Genomic DNA, 20946 nt, shown 5'->3' on the forward strand with positions numbered 1-20946 from the left:
GAGCGGTTCTTCCGTCACGTGAATAGTTTAATCGATATCGCCTTTCGCTCGCTCGTTCTTTTCCGTGAATTCGATGTTATCGCGGTTGAAATGGCTGGATGTGCCGGTGAATTATCAGGGATAATTAGCGAGGTCGTTGTCACAGCCCTGTCCCAGTCCTCCAGTGACTCACGAGCGGACGGTGATTGGTTTCTTCTCGTAGAACCGGTGGCCAGCACGAAGCCGAAATTCCCGATGACGGAGAATTCACGCACCTACACCACCTATACGGTGCTACGCGATCGACCCTTGACTTTACCCTGTCCGGCCCAGGCGTTCCCCGTTCCGGTGTTCAGGTACGCGAAAAAGTTGCTCTTTCATCTCGTCGCAGAGTCGGCTCGGGCGTGTGTTCGTATCCTGCATAGAGGGCCTAGGATGTCGGTGAAACTGGGACGCGAGAGTTCCTCGGGTAGATTTCTATTTGTCTCCCACTCGAACCGAAGGGATACCCAGTTCCAGCGTCAGGGTTCATAGGGAGCATTAGTTCTCGATCGAGTACAGCTAACCGATCTTTTGGTCAGAACCGGTGTCCAGCGCGAAACCAAAGTTCACGAACGCGGACATAAAGGTGGTGAGACCAACGGCGACCTCCACCGCGGTGTCGATGACATGTCCTGCGCAAGGGTTCCCTGTTCCCATCACACGGTCAGTAACACAGTTCGAGCATAATGGATTTTCCTATGATTCTCAGAGCCTACCTCTAGCGTAAAGCCAAAACTACCGTACATTCGTAAAGTCGAGTTTATGGAAGGGAGATCCAGCGATGCAGTGAGTTTGATGTGTCCGGTGCAAGGTTACCCTGTTCCACTTTCGAGGTGAGACGATATTTAATCGCGGACACATGGTCGCGGGAACCCGCGGTCGATACAATTTCCCAATGGTCCCGGCGGTGTCGGTTTCCAATGACTCGCGTTTGGCTTTCGCCGCGGCCTGTTCGTTAATTCTAATTTCACTCTGTCAGCGGCTCTGTCGACGCTATCCAGAGTCCGTTCTCTATCCAAACGTAATTCCGAGTGTCACGATGTTTTCCCCAGAACCTGTTGGATTCAAGTCGCCCATTTTCTCCACCGACAATAGCCTTAGTAAATACGCGAGGCGCAAGGGTACGAGCGTGGTGCTCGCGTGCAGCGCGCAGGGATTCCCCGTGCCAACCACCAGGTAATCTCGCGTGTCGTTTGCAAATAATGCACGCTTCGTCTAACGCGTTTACGACCCTTAAGGCACGACCGGTGCAGCCCCGCGATCTTTATTGACTTACCATCGAGCTTTAACGGATCAAGCTCGCGATTTCCTTTCTCGCTGGTCGTCGGGAATATTCTTTCCGTGTTTTCCGTAGAACCGGTCGGATTCAAGTCGCCGATCTTCTCCAACGATCTCAGTCTTAGCGCGTACGCGAGGCGGCAGGGCTCGAGCGTGGTGCTCGCGTGCAGCGCGCAGGGATTCCCCGTGCCAACTACCAGGTAATCTATCACGATCGCATCGCCTCGAATAATCGGCAAAACTTGCCGTTTCGACGACGTTCGTACACGAGTCGATGAAAAAGAGAAAAGAAAGAACGAAGAAATGGCGTGTAAGCAAGGACTCGAGAGCGCCATCCGTGTGTTTCGTAGAACCGGTCGGATTCAAGTCGCCGATCTTCTCCAGCGACGATAGTCTGAGTAAATACGCGAGACGCAAGGGCACGAGCGTGGTGCTCGCGTGTAACGCTCAGGGATTCCCAGTGCCAACAACCAGGTAAATCCTTCGCCTTGGCGCGTGTCATCCGAAGAATCGTCTGGATCGAACGCGTGTGATACGATCGATTTCAGAGCCGGTCGCAGCAAGGTCGCCCCGGTTGACATCGGACGATCTGAGCCGTACGATTAGGCGGTCCGAGGGTCTGCCCATCTCCATATTTTGCGCCGCGCAGGGAAGCCCTGTGCCCACCACTAGGTAAAGAATGCAACGCGGCCCGATGTATCGATTAAATTCCGGCCGTAAAACGTAAAAACCGTCGGGCTAGTTGAATTAGTTATCGGTTACCGTTGCTCGGCTAGACTCTATCATTGTTCGGTATCGATAAACGAGAGTCGCGTGTGCCGGAATAATCGAGCGTCAATATTGTTTAGAGCCTGTCGGGAGCAAGGCGCCAGCCTTTGCCGGAGACCAGAAACTCTCTCTGTTGGTACGACGGGTAAACATGGACGTTAGTCTCCCGTGCAATGCCCAGGGCCATCCTACACCTGTCTATAGGTACGAAACTGGGTGACTTGGATCGAACGAACGCGTGTCTCTTTCTTTTTCTCTTCTTTCTCTGCTAAGGTCGCAGGAGACGTTGGATGGTCGGCGACATAGTCGACGCGAGAAAGGGGAACCCTGTCCGAGGGACTCGGGCACAGCGGCTAGAGATTTTAATGGCATTCCGCGTGACTTCGTTATTTCCCTTGCTTAGAGCCGATGGGGAGCAAAGCACCCGCTTTTCTGGGGGACGTTAAATCGTTCTTCTTCCTTCGTAAAGAGGGCTCGGAAGTGAGCATGCCGTGCAATGCCCAGGGGCATCCTGTTCCCGTAACCAGGTACTGAATTACCCATTCAATGGCATCGACTATCGCGCTGCACAGGCCGAATCGTTGTCCCGTGATCTCTGATCGTGCCGCGAAGAGCACGGAGAAAAGGAAGAGCAAGCAGACTCTCGTATACTCGGCAGTTTAAAGAAGATTCGCGCTCGTTCACGGGACGATGATTCCGTAAGTCCTAGTAAGCGTCGACGGTCAGGTGCAAACCTTGTTTCCTCGCGAGTATCGTGTTCGGTAACCCGATACAGTTAGTTCGGTAAAACAGTTAGTCCGGTTGGTTCGAAGGCGGTCTTCAGCCCTGCTTTTGCTAATCCTGTGACAGAGCCGGTCGCCACGAAGAAGCCAAAGTTCTCGAGTGACGCGAAGAAGTCCTGGTACGATCGTGTCACCGGCGAAGATCTCACTCTGTTCTGTCCCGCTCAGGGGTTCCCAGTTCCATCCTATAGGTATAACCCCTAAATTAATCGCTGGATGTTAGTCAAAGGGCGTCGAGCTCACAGCATGGCCCTGTGTCTTTGTGTAATTCGTTAGAACCAGTTAGCAGCAAAGCGCCAGCGTTCACGGGCATATTAAAGGGCGGATGGATGGAGATAAAGGCTGACACCAGTATCGTGCTCTTCTGTCCCGCGCAAGGGTACCCTGTGCCATCATTTAGGTAACTCACTCTTCCTTAAAGTATCGCTAACCGTATCCCACGTACGTGGATCGACCTACCGCAACGAGAGTACGCGGTGACGTTTCGACGAAGCGGGTTGTTCATTTAGACGCGAAGAATCTTCGCGTAGATTTCACCGGGCCAGCTCAGCATTGTTCGGCAATCGCTGAAAACTGAAGAGCCCTTATCGGTCCAAATTGTTTCTATTATGTTGCCTTGGCCTTCTTTTCGTCTGCCCTCGTCCCGTACTTGTCCGGCATCGGGCTCCCCTTTTCCGACATTCAAAGTGGAACAATTAATTCTGCCTCGCTCATCGCGTGTGCATTGTTAGAACCGGTCGGGAGCAAAGCACCGGCGTTCACGGGGGACGTGAAGGGCGTTTGGCTGGAAAAAGGAGCAGGAACCAGCGCCGTGCTGCCGTGTCCCGCGCAGGGATACCCCGTCCCTTCCTTTAGGTAAAGCCTCTAGCAGTAATTAACGAAACAAGAAAAAAGAAGAAAAGGAAACGAGCCGCTTGTTAGTCGATCGCGGTAAGCTCGATCGAAGACCGTGAAGGGAAAGCGTTTCAGTTTCAGACGGGATTAGTTTCATCGGTTACTTTCTCCGCGGATGGCTCTCGCTGTATCGATCCTCTAATTCCTTTTAATCAGGGGTCCCCTGTTCCATCGGAGAAATTACTGCGCGATGATCGCCGCGCCGGTTGGCAAGCGTCACGCAGCTGACAGTTTCCTTCTTTTGCGCAAAATTAGAACCAGTCGGGAGCAAAGCACCGGCGTTACTGGGGATCGTTAAAGGAATAATATTACAAGTCGGAGCGAAGTCCAGTGTCGTGATATTCTGTCCAGCGCAGGGCTATCCCGTGCCTTCATTTAGGTAATTGCAATATAATACAATTTTTACGAAAATAGAGATACGTATACGTGGTAGTACTCTAACGTCTTCCCTACGCGCCTTCTAATCATTGCACTTGAATGTAGTGACTAAACCATACACCGTTCTTCGCGTGCTACTCGTCGTTTTCGTTCGTACTTTGATTTGGTCAAAGGCTGTTACTAACATGTTAATACGAATGCGAGACACGGATCGCAGGAGTATCCTGATCGCATGCTCACGTGAAATTCGTAGAACCGATCGGGACGAAGGCTCCGGCGTTTACGAGCGAGTTGAAGGGTGGTTGGCTGAAGAAGAGAGCAAAATCCAGCGGCGTTCTCTCGTGCCCGGCTCAGGGGTTCCCCGTGCCCAGTTTTAGGTAAACACTCGCTAGTCGAAATTTTAACCTTCCACCTGCGTGCTGTGCGAACCTTTTCAAATTGCTGTGTGTGAATAGAGCCGGTCGGGAGCAAAGCGCCAACGTTGACAGGTGACTTGAAGGGTGGCTGGAAAGAAAGGGCCTGTGTGTCGACGGTCGTTCTGTTCTGCCCGGCGCAGGGTTATCCCGTGCCCAGTTTTAGGTAAAACTCACTCTCACGATACGTGTCGTTTCGCATTTTGCAAATTCTGCGTAACCTTTGTTTCGTTAGAGCCCATTGGCAGCAAAGCTCCCGCGTTGATCGGCGAAATGAAACGCGGTTGGAAAGAGACCAGCACGCGATCCAGCGTGGTGCTGACGTGCCCCGCACAGGGATATCCTGTACCCAACTTTAGGTAAATCGTACCTAAGAGCGTTAGTTGACGACCGGCACGTTTCTTTCCTCGATAGAACCCATCGGTAGCAAAGCACCGTCGATTCTCGGGGAAAAGGGAAGTCTCATGGAGAGGCACACCGGTACGCACATCGTGATACTCTGCCAAGGGCAGGCCTACCCTGTTCCAACGTTCAGGTAAACTTCGAATCGCAACGCGAAACCTGCATTCTACGAAATCGCGTTTATCGGATACGCCGAGTAACGCTTTTTTCTTTTCACGCGTTTCATTTTTATCCGACGAAGAACCGTTGCAAAGCAAGGCGCCGTCGGTAACCGGTGACGCAAAACGATGGCAGAAGACCAAAACCTCTGCGGGATTCGCGATGCAGTGCCAAGCGCAGGGTCACCCGGTACCAGCGTTCAGGTACTCGAGTCACACAGCAGTTCGTCCTTTCTATCGACCGTTCTCGTAATTCCATTTTGCTCATTGAATAAACGAAAATCTCCGTATGCGGAGAGGAGCACCGTTGCCGAGCGACGAATCTGCTCCCTTTTTCCACTTTTCGAGCTCTCCGAAGCTCACAAAGTGTGCACGATTGTTACATTGCCAGAGCCGATGGGAGCGAAGGGGCCAAAATTCTCGAGCGACGATCGCGTGAACTCGTTCGTTCGCGCCGCGGGAGGCTCGTCGACGTTACTTTGTCCCGCACAAGGGTTCCCAGTTCCGTCGTTCAGGTAAATGACAGCTTCTCGCTCCAGCTAGACCTCTTTGTCCCGCGTTTATTTGATCTAGAGCCCGTGGGATCCAAGGCGCCAGCCTTTCAGAGCGACGCGAAAAGTGTCACCTATGTCAGAGCCGCGAAATCCTCGCTCGCGATCACGTGTGCCGCTCAGGCATCGCCACCCCCGACTCACAGGTAATTCTTTTCATTTTCTCTTCTTCTTCTCCGCCTCGATCGCGTTTTCCGCGTTTCGAGGGCGCAAGGCGGCGGTGGCACGTCCAAACGGGGTAAACTTTTCGTGGCCAATAGAAAGCGAGTAACGCGTTACGTTTTGTGAATGTCAGAGCCGGCAGGTCGGGTGTCGCCTAAATTCCCCAAATCTGCAAAGTCCGACTCGTTCGAGGTGGCGAGCGACGCTGAGATCAGTTTACTATGCGACGCCCAGGCATTCCCTGCTCCCACGTTTAGGTCAGTGAACTAGTCTCCGTTTGTCCATTCACCTGTTCCATTAATTTGGTACTTCTGCAGAGTCTGTAAACGGTGCCAAGCCCAGAGTCTTGTGCCGCTCGGGCATCTCCACCCCCGACTCACAGGTAATTCTTTTCTCTTTCTCTTCTTCTTCTCCGTCTCGATCGCGTTTTCCGCGTATCGAGGGCGCAAGGCGGCGGTGGCACGTCCAAACGGGGTAAACTTTTCGTGGCCAATAGAAAGCGAGTAACGCGTTACGTTTTGTGAATGTCAGAGCCGGCAAGTCGGGTGTCGCCTAAATTCCCCAAGTCTGCAAAGATCAACTCGTTCGAGGTGGCGAGCGACGCTGAGATCAGTTTACTATGCGACGCTCAGGCATTCCCTGCTCCCACGTTTAGGTCAGTGAACTAGTCTCCGCTTGTCCATTCACCTGTTCCATTAATTTGGTACTTCTGCAGAGTCTGTAAACGGTGCCAAGCCCAGAGTCGCGTCTACTGCCAAGTACGACGTCCTCGCCAGTTACGTGGCTACTCCGGTAACGATGCTTTGCCCGGCGCAGGGTCACCCTCTTCCAGCTTATAGGTATTTATCGGCGACTCCTTCGAGCACGTGCACTCGATGCAACGTTTCTCTGTATTCAGAGCCGGTGAGCGGTGCGGCACCCAAAGTGCCACCCACAGCTAAAATAACGGTCTTCTCTTTGCCGGAGCAAAAGGCTACGGCGATGTTGTGTCAGGCTCAGGCGCATCCGCTGCCGATCTTCAGGTATGCTCGAACGAGCAAAGGAAAAGGAAGTTTCGATCCTGTTCCGGGACTGCTCTTGCTCGTTCCTCGAGTTATCTCGTTAGGGCGATGGACTGTGGAGCGCGAGAGAAACGTGAAGATATCGATTGATCCGTTGCCGGCCGGGATGAATCTTTTGCTCGTTTTGCTTTCTAGACCCGGTCGGAAGTAGTCCTCCTCGGTTGCCGCCTAGGTCGAAATTCGACGCACTGGCAAAATCCCAGGGCCAAGCTTTGACGTTACTGTGCGAAGCTCAGGCCAGTCCTCCGCCTTTGTACAGGTGAGCAACGCAGGAGACCACTCGCTATTCCTTCGTCCTAGCCTCTGTCCGATCGGTCTGTATCTTCACGTTGTCGTTTCCGAGAATTTCGTGACACGGTCGCGTCTATCACCGCGCATCGACGACGCGTTCGACAACGACGACAAGCGACATTTTCCCATCCCCGATTATTACAGAGCCACGGGGTAGCGTGCGCCCGAACGTACGGGACAAGGACATGATTGGGCTGAAGAGGGACATCCTAGTCGATCTAATGGCGGGTCTGCCGTGTCCTGTTCAAGGTTTTCCAGCCCCCACGTTCAGGTACGGTCACGCGTATGAACGTAAACGAGACGTCTCAGACTCGCTCCAGGCGGTGGCGATCCTGCTCGGGTACTTGGCCATTTTCTCCATCGTTTCCTCCCATTGTTTCGCGTTGTCGGTGATCAGAATCGCTGGGCACGCGCCGGTTCAGTCGCGTTCTTGCCGCTTACAGAACCGACAGGTAACGTCTCGCCGCGTATGGCCGGTGAACGTTACGAGGGTGGCAAGCTCGTCGACGTTCAAAGGACGTTGGTGGTGGCTCTGGACTGCTCGACTCAGGGATTTCCTGTCCCAGTGACAAGGTACTTCTCTTCCGTTCTCGGGAATACGTTGATCGCGTTTCAGAGGGCACGAACGAGATTGCTCCGCGTTCGTCGGGCAAGAAATTCGGATGGGAGGTGGTTTTGGCTGCTAGAGGTCAGGATATCGCGTTAAGTCATTCGCTGCAGGGATTCCCCGTACCCCGGACAAGGTAGAGCGTTACCGTTCGTTTTCCGCTCGTTTCCCGATCGTTTTCTCTGATTTCCAAAGTTGTCGTCGTCGTCGTCGTCGTCGTCGATGAGTCGAATCAGTTGACGTCGGTACGTTTCGCGAGGCACGTCATCCGGTCGAGGATCAGCGAGCTTGTTTCGAGGTAAGTAGCATGCGACGTTTATGCGTGGTCCACTCAAGATACTAACCGCTGGGCAGAAGGACGAGGTACGTAATATTTAATTTCTCGCGAGAAGAAGGTCTCACGTGTGTACCGATCTATCGGAGATCAGATCAAGTCGTAGCTGGACGTTGATTGCGAGTTTCATTGAGAGGATCGATAATCGATATGCACTAAGAGCCTTTTCCTCGCGGTGCTCTTCTTGTAACTGATTGACGAATTAAGTGAAACGAATCTGATTACGAATAAATGTAGAAAAAAAAAATAATAATAATATTAATAATAATGTAACGATAACGAAACGAATGGGGACGAGTTAGTTATTCTGGGCAATGAATGATATCCTTCCAGAACCGTCCGGTCGTACTGCCCCAAAAGGGACTGGAGACGGCCTTAATAAGTACCGCGGGGTAGAGGGCGAGTCTCTGGCGCTGGCGTGTGCGGCACAAGGCTTTCCTGCCCCGATCTCTAGGTACACACAATTCCGTATAGCTTCTCTTTTTTTTCTTTTGTTTGGTCGTTTGGTCTTGCTCCGCAGAGCACGGATCCTATTTTCGAAGCGTTCCATCCTTACCCTCTACCCCGTGTCGGGTGGCGGTACCGCAAAAATCCGAGAAGTCGGACGTTCGACAGAGGCATAAAGAGAGACGAACGTAAGAAACAAATAAGAAACGAGAGGCAAACACGAATTGCCGTAAAGCATAAAAGATAAGAGGAACGAGAACAAAGGTAGCCTCGAGTGAAGAAAGAGAAAAAAGAAAGGAAAGAAACGGAAGAAAGAAAAGAAAGGCAAGGGAAAAAGTGAGTGGGCAAAGCATGCATAGCGATGATCCAAGATCCCAACGCCGACTGCTCTAGCAAACGATCTATAAAGAGACGGCAGACGGTCGTGTAAGAGAGAAGATGGACGATATAGGGCAGCTTTTCTCGTCGTAAGAACCGATTTCTCTACTCGTGATTCGTTCGCGCCACGACTCGTCTCGTTCGACTTTGAACTTCTTGCATTTTGTTCACGATTTAAGCTGAACGTGATCGTGTCTTTTAGATAGTTACGGAAGACGAAAGAAATGGGCAGACGGATAGAAACGAAAGGAAAACGAACAGTTACGGTTAAAACGGAAGAAAAGGAAAGGAAAAAAAAAAAATAAAAATGAAAATTGTGTATCCCGTATCCGGGGCCAATCGGACGTGTTGGTTTTCAGTGCCAACTGGAGCCCCGTGGCGCAACCCCGAGATAGGTGACGGAAGCGCGACTGTGAAAAGGATGCGGGCCCTCTTCTCCTTCGATAACCTCGGTGCTGATCCGGGTGGTCCGAGAGGGTGTCACCCGATCAATGGGGCGAACAATGTTGCCCTGCACCTGCACACCTCCAATAAGTCCCACGATATCTGGCTGGTAAGTCCTCGCCACCTTCGTGCCTCCGTTCATCCGTTCGTGTTTTTCACTGCCCCACACCCTCTCTTTCTCTCACTTGCCAGGATTACTCGTCGTGATTCGTGTATTATGTCGCGCGTTGTCCACTTGCACAATTGTCACACGTCGTGCCGCTCAATTGTCACCGCCTTCCTGACCCTCCCCCTCTGTTCGTTTCCCAAGTTAGCTCCACGTCCAATTCCCACAATTACGGGACCATTTCTCGAGATTTGCTGTATACGATACGCACACGCACACCCACGCACCCATACGAAAGGTGTGAAAGCTTACTTTGATTTCGTTCAGCGCTATTTATATTTTCCGTTTATTCCCACATTCGAAGAGTCGTTTTCTTAATTTTCACCCGATCGTTCGTTTCTTTCCGTTAACTCGTCTCGCCACACCACCCAATCCCAGTGATCGTCCTCGATGTCTCGAATCGCTCGGCAAACTGTCATCCGGCACGTGGCAAAGATCGAGAGTAAAGACGATTACGTTCATGCCGACGATCGTCTTCTCGCTTTCTCCCTTAGGTACCCGATGCAATTTGTCTGCGAGGTTTCCGCGCGTGTGCGCGCACGCGTTCCTGTGCGCGCGCGCGCGCGCGTGTGTGTGTGTGTGTGCGCGCGTGCACGGGTTACGAAAAGCGGTGCTTCTCTTGCGCACTTTTTGTTTTTTCGCCGTAACGAAGTTGTCGCTGCCAGCCTTCGTCCCTCCGTTTCCCGACCTGCTCTGCTTTACGACCGCTATTTACGCTCCAGCTGTTGTTGAAGCTCTCTTTTTCATTAAGTTTGCGTACTCGTGTCGCTGCGAGACACGCGCTAATGAGCCGGCAGTAGAGACAGAAGCCCGCGCCCAGAGACGCCCAAAGCCCTGCCTATACGGAATATGGAAAATTAAAGAGAAAGAAAAGAAAGCAGCGTGGAGCGAGGCGAATAGAAACATCGCGTGCCGACCTAGTCTTTCCTCCTCGTTCCGACGTCTTCGCGAATATCTCGCCAACGTCACGCGATCGCGTTCCTCCAGAGCCACGTGGATCGAGCATTCCGACCCACGCACGGGAATGATGTTTCTATCGGCTCCGTTTCATACCGTCTCTTTCATTTTGTACCGAAAATCGATCCGGCACGAAAGCGCCTCGTTCCGGCAGCCGACTCGCAAAAACAATCCCCTTTCATCCTGTCGTTTCAGATGGTACAAATTCATCGAAGGCTCTTCCCGTCGTCAACCAGTCCAGCTGAATGACCGCGTTCGTCAGGTTAGCGGAACACTGATCATCCGTGAGGCTCGCGTCGAGGATTCTGGCAAATATCTCTGCATCGTCAACAACTCTGTCGGAGGCGAAAGCGTCGAGACTGTTTTGACCGTAACTGCACCATTGGTCGCGGAAATCGAACCCAGCACCCAGACCATCGACTTTGGCAGACCGGCTACCTTCACCTGCAACGTCAGAGGAAACCCCATCAAGACGATCTCCTGGTTGAAAGATGGCAAACCGTTTGGACTCGAGGAACCCGTGCTCAGGATCGAAAGCGTGAAGAAGGAGGACAAGGGAATGTACCAGTGCTTCGTTAGAAACGACCAGGAAAGCGCCCAGGCAACCGCTGAATTGAAACTTGGTGGACGATGTAAGTGACCGTTCCGACGAATTCGGGTCTAAGACTCGCGGTTTACATTTTGATCGCAAATGTTTTTACACCCACAGTCGAACCCCCGCAGATTCGCCAGGCCTTCGCCGAGGAGACTCTTCAACCCGGACCAAGCATGTTCCTGAAGTGTGTCGCCAGCGGAAACCCGACTCCTGAGATCACCTGGGAACTCGATGGCAAACGGTTATCCAACACTGAGAGGCTTCAAGTAGGACAGTACGTTACAGTGAACGGCGACGTGGTTTCTCATTTGAACATCTCTAGCATTCATACCAACGACGGCGGACTCTACAAATGCATTGCAGCTTCAAAGGTAAGCTTCTACCTTCTCTTCCCGATGGGAATAACCGCGAGAACGGGATGGGATAATAACGGAAGGATTTCTTGTTCGCACAGGTTGGATCCGCGGAACATTCGGCACGTCTCAACGTTTATGGACTCCCCTTCATCCGTCACATGGACAAAAAGGCTATCGTTGCTGGCGAAACTCTCCGCGTGACCTGCCCGGTTGCTGGATACCCGATCGAAAGCATCGTATGGGAAAGAGACACCAGAGTATTACCGAGCAACAGGAAACAGAAGGTCTTCCCCAATGGCACCCTTATCATCGAGAACGTCGAGAGAATGAGCGATCAGGCTACGTACACCTGTGTTGCACGTAACGCACAAGGCTACAGCGCTAGAGGAACACTGGAAGTTCAAGTAATGGGTAAGTTCGAAGTTTCCTTATCTGTCCTCAAGATCGACCCCGCGAATTCGAATATTCGCGTACACCTGACTCGATCGAGTAATCGAAATTTGAATAGAGTCGCGATCTTGTGTCGCGAAAATCTTTCGATTACGTATTCTCAACGCGTACATCGCACGGAATGCGTCGTTGATCAACGAATTAGGCATTTATTTTCTCTTTTTTTTTTCTTCTCTCCTGCTTTGAGACGGAAAAGCGCGTGGATTGAACGCGCGCAATCGACGAAATCGGTATCGCGACCCGAACCCTGCGTAAAACGTTCTTTTCAGGTATGCAGATGTTAGAGGATCCGTCGGACGCCATACGATGGCGATCGACGTTGTCTTACAGTTCTAATAACGACTCTTTCAGCGAATCCTGGCACTTGTCGATGGTGCCCGATAAGGCGGAATTACGTCCAGTCGAGTATCTCGGCGAAAAATCGAGAGTCGCGAGAACTGTAACGTAAAGTCGGGTAAAATCGGGTGAATCGCGATTCGAGAATTGTCGCGCGTACGGACACGGACGCGGACACGCACACGCACACGGACGACGACCCCGTTGCAGATTTCACGAACGCGTCGATCGCGTGGTATAGAATGGAAACGTCTCGAAAAGAGGCACGAACGCTTTCGTTGGAATGTTGGAAGTTGGTATGGCGGTGGCCGACGATCGACCGTAAGAAATCTGGTGCATTCTTGTCAGAATTGTTCTCTCATCGCGCGTAGTAACGGACCGCTGCTCCACCGAGTATACCGTGTCTCTGAACGTACATATATGAACGGCCAATGGGTTGGTTTCGTGACGCGAATCGTTTTTCCGCCTAGTGGTATCGCTGTCTGTCGATCTCCGTTTGTTTTTGCGCGGACAAGTTCCTTTTTTCCGTTCCGATTTAAAAAGACACGCACGAAACGCAGCCAACCCATCGACGTTTGCACGTCGGTACACGCGACGTACGACACGTACACACGTCCACGTACATACGCTCGCGACCTGTCATCACACGTCCATACATCGATCCTCCACCCTCAGTGCCGCCCACGATACAGCAGTTCTCGTTCACGAAGCTACCCATGAACGCCGGAGAGTTCGCAAACCTGCAGTGTATCGTACCGACCGGTGACCTGCCTTTGAACATACGTTGGAGCTATCCCGGAGAAGAGATGGGCGGTTCCTCCGGCGTACTTGCCAAGAAGGTCGCGGATCGCGTTAGCATGCTCATGATCTCAGTCATCACCGCGAGACACGCGGGGGAGTACGTTTGCACCGCTGAAAACGCGGCTGGAACCGCGTCCCACTCGACCACACTCACCGTCAATGGTTCGGGACTATCATCCGTTCCTAGAGAGATATATACACTTTCTCATTTTTACATTTTTTTTTTTTCTTTCCTTTCGTTCGTTTTATGCACAATCCTGGCAAAGAGCACCGTAGTCAAGTCCCCGTTTCGTATCCTGGCCTAATCTCTCCCGCATCGAGAGCCCCGACGATCCCTTGCCCGGAACGTTCGCTTTCGCGAGACCTTGAACGCTATCGTTGTTTCACCACACAGGCGACGGCCATTGCGCTGCGCAATGAGATTCACAGGACTGTGCAGAGCATGCGATGAGTCTCGATTCTAATTGTACGATGACTTCAGTTGGCCCGCAGCTTCTACCGATCGCTTTCAATGCCGAGGTCGCCAACTCGGGAGACTCCGTGTCCGTACCTTGCTCGATCTTGAAAGGCGATATGCCTATGGATATATCGTGGGCGTTCAACGGCGTGCCGATCGACACGTCCAAAGATGCTAGTATCACTATCACGAGAATCAGCAAACACCTGAGCACCCTTAGCATCGACGGCGTCTCTGCAAGACACGCCGGAGAGTACGCCTGCTCCGCATCGAATCTCGCCGGGTCCGTCAGTCGATCGGCAACCTTAACGGTGAACGGTACGATTTCCTCTTCGACCTTTGCCACCCATTTTCCCTCCCCTCTCTATTCTCCCCATCTCACCTTTCACGCCTACCTTCCCGGTTCCTAAACCCCTCCTGTCATCCACCGCAACCTTTCTCTCCTATCGCGCATCAGTGTCATCTTCACCGCCATACCAACCCCACCGCCGTCGTCGTCGTCGTCAACGTCGTCGTCGTCGTCGTCGAAACACTCAGGCCCGATGGCAAAAGCGTTGCTCGCGAATCGACACTCGTTCCTCCTCGTATCGACTCTTCCAGTCGTCTTTTCCAGTTGCCCCGCAAATACTACTCTTCACTTTTGGCGACGAGCCCGCTAGCTGGGGCGAGCTAGTCTCCGTAACTTGTTCCGTGGCCAAGGGCGATCAGCCTCTCGAGATATCTTGGGCGTTTAACGGGACTCCGATCGACAGCCACCACGGATCCGACGTCGTCATAGGAAGTACAAACAAGAAAAACAGCGTCTTAACTATCGAGTCGGTCGCGGCGAGGCACGCTGGAGAATATACTTGTACCGCGGCGAATCGTGCTGGCGCCACGTCGCACTCTTCTCAGCTAACTGTAAACGGTACATGTGTACGACCCCTTCGTTACCCATAGACGTCATTGTCATCCTTTCCGTCATCTACCACGTTTATCCTTCCTCTCGCGAACTCCCCTGTCCCTGATCCCCCTTCGTACGATCGACGCTCGGATCTGTGAGTACGCGGGCTGCGAGCGGAGCTTCCCGTCAGGGGATGCAAAGTTCGATCCTCGATCCTATTCTCACTTTCGTTTCTTTCTCACGCGCCCCGCTACCTTTTTTCGACCATGCTGCCGTGTCGCTCGCGCAGTCGCGCCACAGATCCTCCAGTTCTCTTTCGGCGACGATCCTCTCAACTCCGGCGAGATGCTGTCAGTCTCTTGCACGATCGTCAAAGGCGACTTCCCGGTGAATCTGACCTGGACGTTCGACGACACCCCGATAGACTCGAGCAGACCGGACGTTAATATCATAACTAATAAGAGGGTCAGCTTCTTGAGCATCGACCGTGTGGCGGCAGGGCATGCTGGAAGATACAAGTGCATCGCGTCTAATGCCGCCGGATCCGACAGTCACACCGCCGTGCTCTCGGTCAACGGTACCCCCCTCGACTATACGAATTTATTAACTTTGCGACTATAAACGGGCCATTAAAGAGCGCGCCGACCATTCGAGGGGGATCGATCGCGGTCGTGGACAAGTGGAAGAAACTTTCGACGAATGTGGGTCGTTCCTTTCCAAAGAATAACTCGTTATTGTTTCACGAATTTACGGAATAGGGGAGATCGATCGATTCGCGAACGTTTCCCGGAAACTTTTTCCGTTTCGCGGATACGAGGTTACAGAGGTGGCGGATTTGCCTCGAAAGACAGGTCGGCGCGTTTTTCGATCGCTTTGTACACTCTCAGTATTTTCTCTCGTAACGTCTTGTTTTCCGCAGTAATCTTCATAGTGTAATAATGTTTATCAAAGAAGGCCACTGCCGTCGTCGTGCCGATGATCGAACAATGCGTGAACGAAAGTCGATCCTCGCGTACGATGGGAAGGTAAGATTATCGTCAGAGACGACGGCAGGTAAGGACACGGTCCATCCCGCGGATACAGCGTGACGATGGTCCATGTTTCTTTCAATTGTTTTCGTATTGCTTTTTTTTTCACAGTTCTTTCTGTCGTTCTATCCAACTCCCGTCACCCGTCCGAATCCTGTGTAACCGTTCTAGTTTACACCCTGTTATCCCCCAACTGCATAACTTCCGACAGCTCCAACGCGACGTTCGTGGTACGCGATTGTGTTCGCGCCTCGACTATCCGGAGCACACGAACTCCGTACCCGTGTCCCTCTCCGGAAGCTCCTGCGCGTGCTTCAAAGGTTGTTTGGAACTTGCAGTCGGGCCGCAGTTGGCGCCGTTCGTGTTCGGTGACGAGGCTGCCAACGCGGGAGAAATGGCCACCGTTCAGTGCGCCGTGATCAAAGGCGATTTGCCGGTGAAGATCGTGTGGTCGCTGAACGGTCGGCCTATCGATGTCGGACGCGTGTCCGGTGACCACAGTTACGACATTCCTGACATCGTTGTGACCAGAAGTAGTAAACGGATCAGCACCCTGACGATAGACTCGGTAGCCGCAAGACACGCGGGCGAGTACGCGTGCACCGCGACCAACGCAGCAGGATCCGCCACGCACACGTCGGTTCTGTCAGTGAACGGTACGCTTTGGTTAGCTTGGAACGATTGGGTGAACCGATTGGGTGGTTGGTCGGCCGTATGATACAGCGGGGGTATGCGCTCACGATGATAGGCGCCACTGAGCGCGTGGAGGTAAACGCGTCGTCGAGACGAAATTCTTCGCGCCATTTCTTACGACCCTCTTCTTCTCCTCTCGTCATACCTTCCGTAGGATGTCGGATAGCAATCCCGCCGTTTGTCCCTGTTCGACGAAAGTCGCGTGCTTTCATCAGTTAACGATACACCTATGTACATCGACACCTTCGACCTATCCATCTAGCGTTGTTATCACGTCGACAGTACCGCCACGCATCGCCCCGTTCGAAATGGCCGACAAGGCTGTGAATTGGGGTGATTCCGTATCGGCTGTCTGCACCGTAGTCAACGGGGATTCCCCGCTCGAGATCAGCTGGGCGCTGAACGATATGCCTGTCGACGAGACTCATCGGATATCCGTCACTACCACGAAAAGGAACAGCCTGCTGTCTATAGATTCGGCCAGTCCGAGTCACGCGGGAACGTATACTTGCGTAGCCTCGAACGCAGCCGGCGCTACCAGCTATTCGGCGGAATTGACAGTGAACGGTATCTACACGATAGACATCCGAACACGGATATATAGACATCCCTCGAATTTCATCCCCTTTCGATCCTCCTGTTCACCGTAATCCCGCGTACCGTTTCCGCTATCTCGTACCGCGACGAGTAATCGAAGGGGTCGTGTGAACTCGCAGCAACGCTGGTCTTTTTCACAAAGGACAGAGAAAAAGTAGCAAAGTACTCGGTTACAGTCGCACCGCAGATAGCTCCGTTCGTAATCACCGAGGAGCCGGCAAACTGGGGCGACTCGATTTCCGTGGTGTGCGCCATCCTCAAGGGCGATTTACCCATCGAGATCACGTGGGCTCTGAACGGCGAACCAATCGGCCGTGATCGTTCGGATATTAACATTCTGGCAACCACGCGAAAGAATAGCATCCTCAGCATCGAGTCCGTGGCCGCGAGACACGCGGGAGAGTACACGTGTTCGGCGTCCAACAAGGCTGGAGCCACCAGTCATTCTGCTACCCTGGCTGTCAATGGTACACTTTCCTCAACAGAGACGTTCTCCGATACTTCCCTCTTTGCACTCCCTGTCTCTCATCACCGTTTCCTCGCTGCCTTTTTAGTCGGTGTCGGTGGTTGAGGCTTGGAATCTCTTTCGGACGAAGCAGATCGATCCCCGATTCATAGGCGGCCTTCGAAATCCCTGTCTAATCGTTCGAATCGTTCGGTACAGGTAGTCGCAAGTGGTAATCGAGTCGTGGTACTACAGGTCAATTAAGGATTCTTTGTTCGTCCTAGTTGCCCCCGAGATAGCTCCGTTCGTGATCAGTGAGAAACCAGCAAACTGGGGAGACACGGTCACCGCAACCTGCACCATGTTGAAGGGTGATTCTCCGATTCAGATCGAATGGGCTCTCAACGGCGAACCGATCTCCCACGATTATTCCGATATATCGATCGCGACAAGCAGGCGTGTCAGCTTGCTGACGATTGACGCCGTGACAGCGAGTCACGCCGGGGAATATACCTGCGTGGCCAGCAACGCCGCTGGTGGAACGAGTTTCACCGCGACTTTGGCCGTGAATGGTACAATACGTGTTCCTTATCCCATTCGGTTTGCTTCATTTTCTCCATGCATGCACGATACTCGGCCAGACAGCTTTCCCCCGTGTCCCGTTCTTCCCGTCTCTTGCAAACAGTCGCATCCTTCCGGATTCCTTCGGTTCTTCCATTTTTCTTTTACTTCGTTTCCTTCGAAAGAAGATGACACGGTGCTGTCTTTGCGACTAGGTATCGTCGTTATCACGCTCGGCGTACTCAGGGAAGTTGGTTTCATCGTTTGACTAACTTTGTATAGAGAGTGACACGTCTCGGGCATTGTTCTGACGCAGTTGCACCGGAAATCGTGCCATTCGTGATCGGAGAGGGACCAGCGAATTGGGGGGACACAGTGACGGCAACGTGCACGGTGCTGAAAGGGGATCACCCGATCCAGATCGAGTGGGCCCTGAACGGCGAGCCGATTTCGCGTAACCATTACGACATATCGATAATAAATACCAGCAAGCGTGTCAGCGTGCTGACAATCGACGCCGTGACAGCGAGACACGCGGGAGAGTATACGTGCTCTGTCAGCAATGCAGCCGGTGGAACGAGTTATACCGCATCTCTGGCCGTGAACGGTACAGCGATATCCCGTATTTTCTCTTCTTCCGTTCCCTTCTAGTCTTCTCTGTTTTCTTTTCGTTTCATGCATGCGAGCAACGGTCCATCGTCCTTACCGTTTCCTTCCATTCCGCATCGCCGAGGTGGAGAGGAAGCGTTTGGCCGCGTGTCACGAGATCGCGGTGATACGCGGCACGGTATAGGTTTCTCCAATGAATTCTTCATCGGCGTGTCAGCGAATCGGCGACAGGGATTATCGAGCTGTTTCCCATCGACGACTATCCAGAATAACCGATCTCGCGATGCGAAGCGTCTGTAAACCGATGGCAAACGTTTACGGGGTCGTGAGGCAGCTGGCAGAATTGATAGCCATTAATCAGCGTGCCGTGCCCCATGAATGCTAAACGAAGTTTCCATGTCCTTGTAGTTGTGCCGCATATAGGGCCATTCTCGATCAGTGACGGACCAGCTAACTCGGGCGACATGGTCTCGGCTACCTGTTCTATTATGAAAGGCGACTTTCCGGTCGAGATCGTTTGGAAGTTTAACGGTAGGGAGATAGGTTTCAACGATCCGGACGTTACTATCACGAGGATCAATAAACATATGAGCGCACTGAGCATCGAGTCCGTGGCAGCGAGACACGCGGGCGAGTATACGTGCGTCGCGACGAACAGAGCTGGAAACGTCAGCCACTCGACGACTTTGGCCGTGAACGGTATCTATCCAAGGAAGCACGCTTGCACGTCAAACGAGTTTTGCACATAAGCATCGCCTACAAAACAACCAAACGATCCTCGCATTATTGCATCTCACGTATCTTATATCTGACATTCCCGTGCTGCCGTCTATCCGCTCCGAGTTTACCCGTTCCCTCCACCCGTTTCCCGGTGTCTGCCTGTGTTTTCCCGTACGGGTAGAACGAGGAGTAGAAATCGGCGAGTGGACGAGACACGCGTTCCCGAAATCGTGAAATTTCCCGATCGATTGACACGTGTGCCGCCCGTTTCTCAGTTGCACCGCAGATCTTTCCATTTACGTTCGGCGACGAGCCAGTGAACTCGGGCGAAGCGATCTCGGCGACCTGCTCGATCCTGAAGGGAGACTTCCCGATGGACATATCCTGGGCGTTCAACGGGGCGCCGATCGATTCCGAGAGAACCGATCAGTACACGATCACGAAGAGCAAGCGGCTGAGCGTGTTGGCGATCGATGCCGTGGCCGCAAGACACGCGGGAGAGTACACTTGCACCGCGTCGAACAGGGCTGGAGCCTCGAGCCACACGGCCATGTTAGCCGTGAACGGTAATACGCACGCATATGTGTAGACCGGCACGTCTGTTCAGACTTTCTTTCGTTTAGACGACGGGAAAGCTGGGACCTCCCTCTTTCATCCCTCTGCTCATCCGCCTGTATTCTCACCGGTGTATTCATACCTGTCCTATATATCGTCGTGTGTACACGGGGGACGTTGGGGGACATTTCGAATGAAACTCGCGATCCCGCTCGAGTAGTCGAACAGCTAAGCAGAGATTGGACGATCGATCGATTCGTCGACGGAATGGCATCCGTCCCTCTGTGTCTCTTAATTAGGTTAACGAGGACGATCATGCGGTTCTCGGTTGGTCGCATGCTCATCGATCTTGCGTAAACGTTTTCAGTCGCGCCGCAGATCGCGCCGTTTTCGATCAGCGACGAACCCGCGAATTGGGGAGAAGCAGTTTCGGCGGTCTGCACCGTTCTTAAGGGTGACCTGCCTATCGACGTGGCGTGGGCTCTGAACGGGGAGCCAATCACTAGCAAGAATCACGACGATATCACGGTTTCGAGCACTGGCAAACGAGTCAGTTTGATGACCATCGAGGCCGTGAGCGCCAGGCATGCCGGGGAATATACTTGCACAGCCTCGAACGCAGCAGGAGCCACGAGCTATTCGTCTACCTTGGCCGTTAACGGTACAGAGAAATGCATGAATCGGCTCCGTGAGCTGTGTCATGCAATAGATACGAACGGAACTGCTATCATTCCCTTTCACTAGCACGCGTCCGTGAAAACTTCGAGACTATCTCCTTTCTCCCGACTAAACTTCGCTCCCGTAAACTTTGCTTCCTTCCTTACTTTTTCTTCCCGTCCCTTTACTCTTTCTCTCCTACCGTCTCCCGTCTTCTTCGTGACACGGACGTACAGACTGACCGAGACCGGGTATCGCGAATCGAACGAGATTGAAATAGTTGTCGGATGTTGTTTCTAGTCGCTCCGCAGATCGCGCCATTTTCTATCAGCGAGGAACCAGCCAATTGGGGCGAACAAATGTCCACAATATGTAGCATCTTGAAAGGTGACTCGCCCATCGAGATACAGTGGAGTCTAAACGGAGAACCGATCACACGTGCTAGCCATCCGGACATAACTGTCACGAAAACCGGGAGAAAGAACTCGGTCCTGATCATCGACTCTGTGACCGCGCATCACGCAGGCGAATATACGTGCGTCGCAAGCAACTTGGTGGGATCCGTCAGCCGTTCGGCAGAGTTATCGGTGAACGGTACTACGCAATTATACCATTAAGGCATCTCGCACGATCTCCCATCGAAACTTTCCCAAAGTCGTTCCTCAACTCCTGCTGTTACACGCGTGGGACCGCCATAGTCTTCGGTCCTTT

At 52.7% G+C, this 20946-nt stretch overlaps 2 protein-coding genes across 6 annotated transcripts in view; both read left to right on the forward strand.

The window, feature by feature from the left end:
• Nucleotides 1–795: 795 nt before the first annotated feature.
• Dscam1 (Down syndrome cell adhesion molecule 1) overlaps nt 796–20946 on the forward strand; it is a 34594-nt gene continuing 14443 nt past the window's right edge. Inside the window, exons 1-9 of one of the 5 annotated variants that reach the window (XM_017911944.1) lie at nt 796–854; nt 10688–11124; nt 11202–11458; nt 11542–11854; nt 14101–14394; nt 16374–16658; nt 18712–19002; nt 19299–19589; nt 19946–20273. In XM_017911944.1, the coding sequence (XP_017767433.1) occupies nt 817–854; nt 10688–11124; nt 11202–11458; nt 11542–11854; nt 14101–14394; nt 16374–16658; nt 18712–19002; nt 19299–19589; nt 19946–20273 (2534 nt within the window). In that variant the 5' untranslated portion in view covers nt 796–816. Of the gene's footprint in view, nt 855–10687; nt 11125–11201; nt 11459–11541; nt 11855–14100; nt 14395–15736; nt 16055–16373; nt 16659–17417; nt 17706–18711; nt 19003–19298; nt 19590–19945; nt 20274–20946 lie in introns of all 5 variants that reach the window. The other 4 variants (XM_017911912.1, XM_017911928.1, XM_017911920.1 and 1 more) reach the window with 4 other exon arrangements.
• LOC108556039 (Down syndrome cell adhesion molecule-like protein 1 homolog) lies at nt 13434–14174 on the forward strand. Its single transcript, XM_017911956.1, has one exon. The coding sequence runs from the start codon at nt 13478–13480 to the stop codon at nt 13895–13897; it is 420 nt and encodes a 139-aa protein (XP_017767445.1). The 5' UTR covers nt 13434–13477; the 3' UTR covers nt 13898–14174.

The sequence above is a fragment of the Eufriesea mexicana genome, unplaced genomic scaffold (genome assembly GCF_001483705.2).
Source record: "Eufriesea mexicana isolate 0111107269 unplaced genomic scaffold, ASM148370v2 scaffold474474858, whole genome shotgun sequence".
NCBI lineage: Eukaryota > Metazoa > Arthropoda > Insecta > Hymenoptera > Apidae > Eufriesea > Eufriesea mexicana.

Bases quoted from the DNA above. Each gene is read 5' to 3' on its own strand.
- LOC108556039 (XM_017911956.1), top strand. From the start codon at position 13,478: ATGAGTCTCGATTCTAATTGTACGATGACTTCAGTTGGCCCGCAGCTT.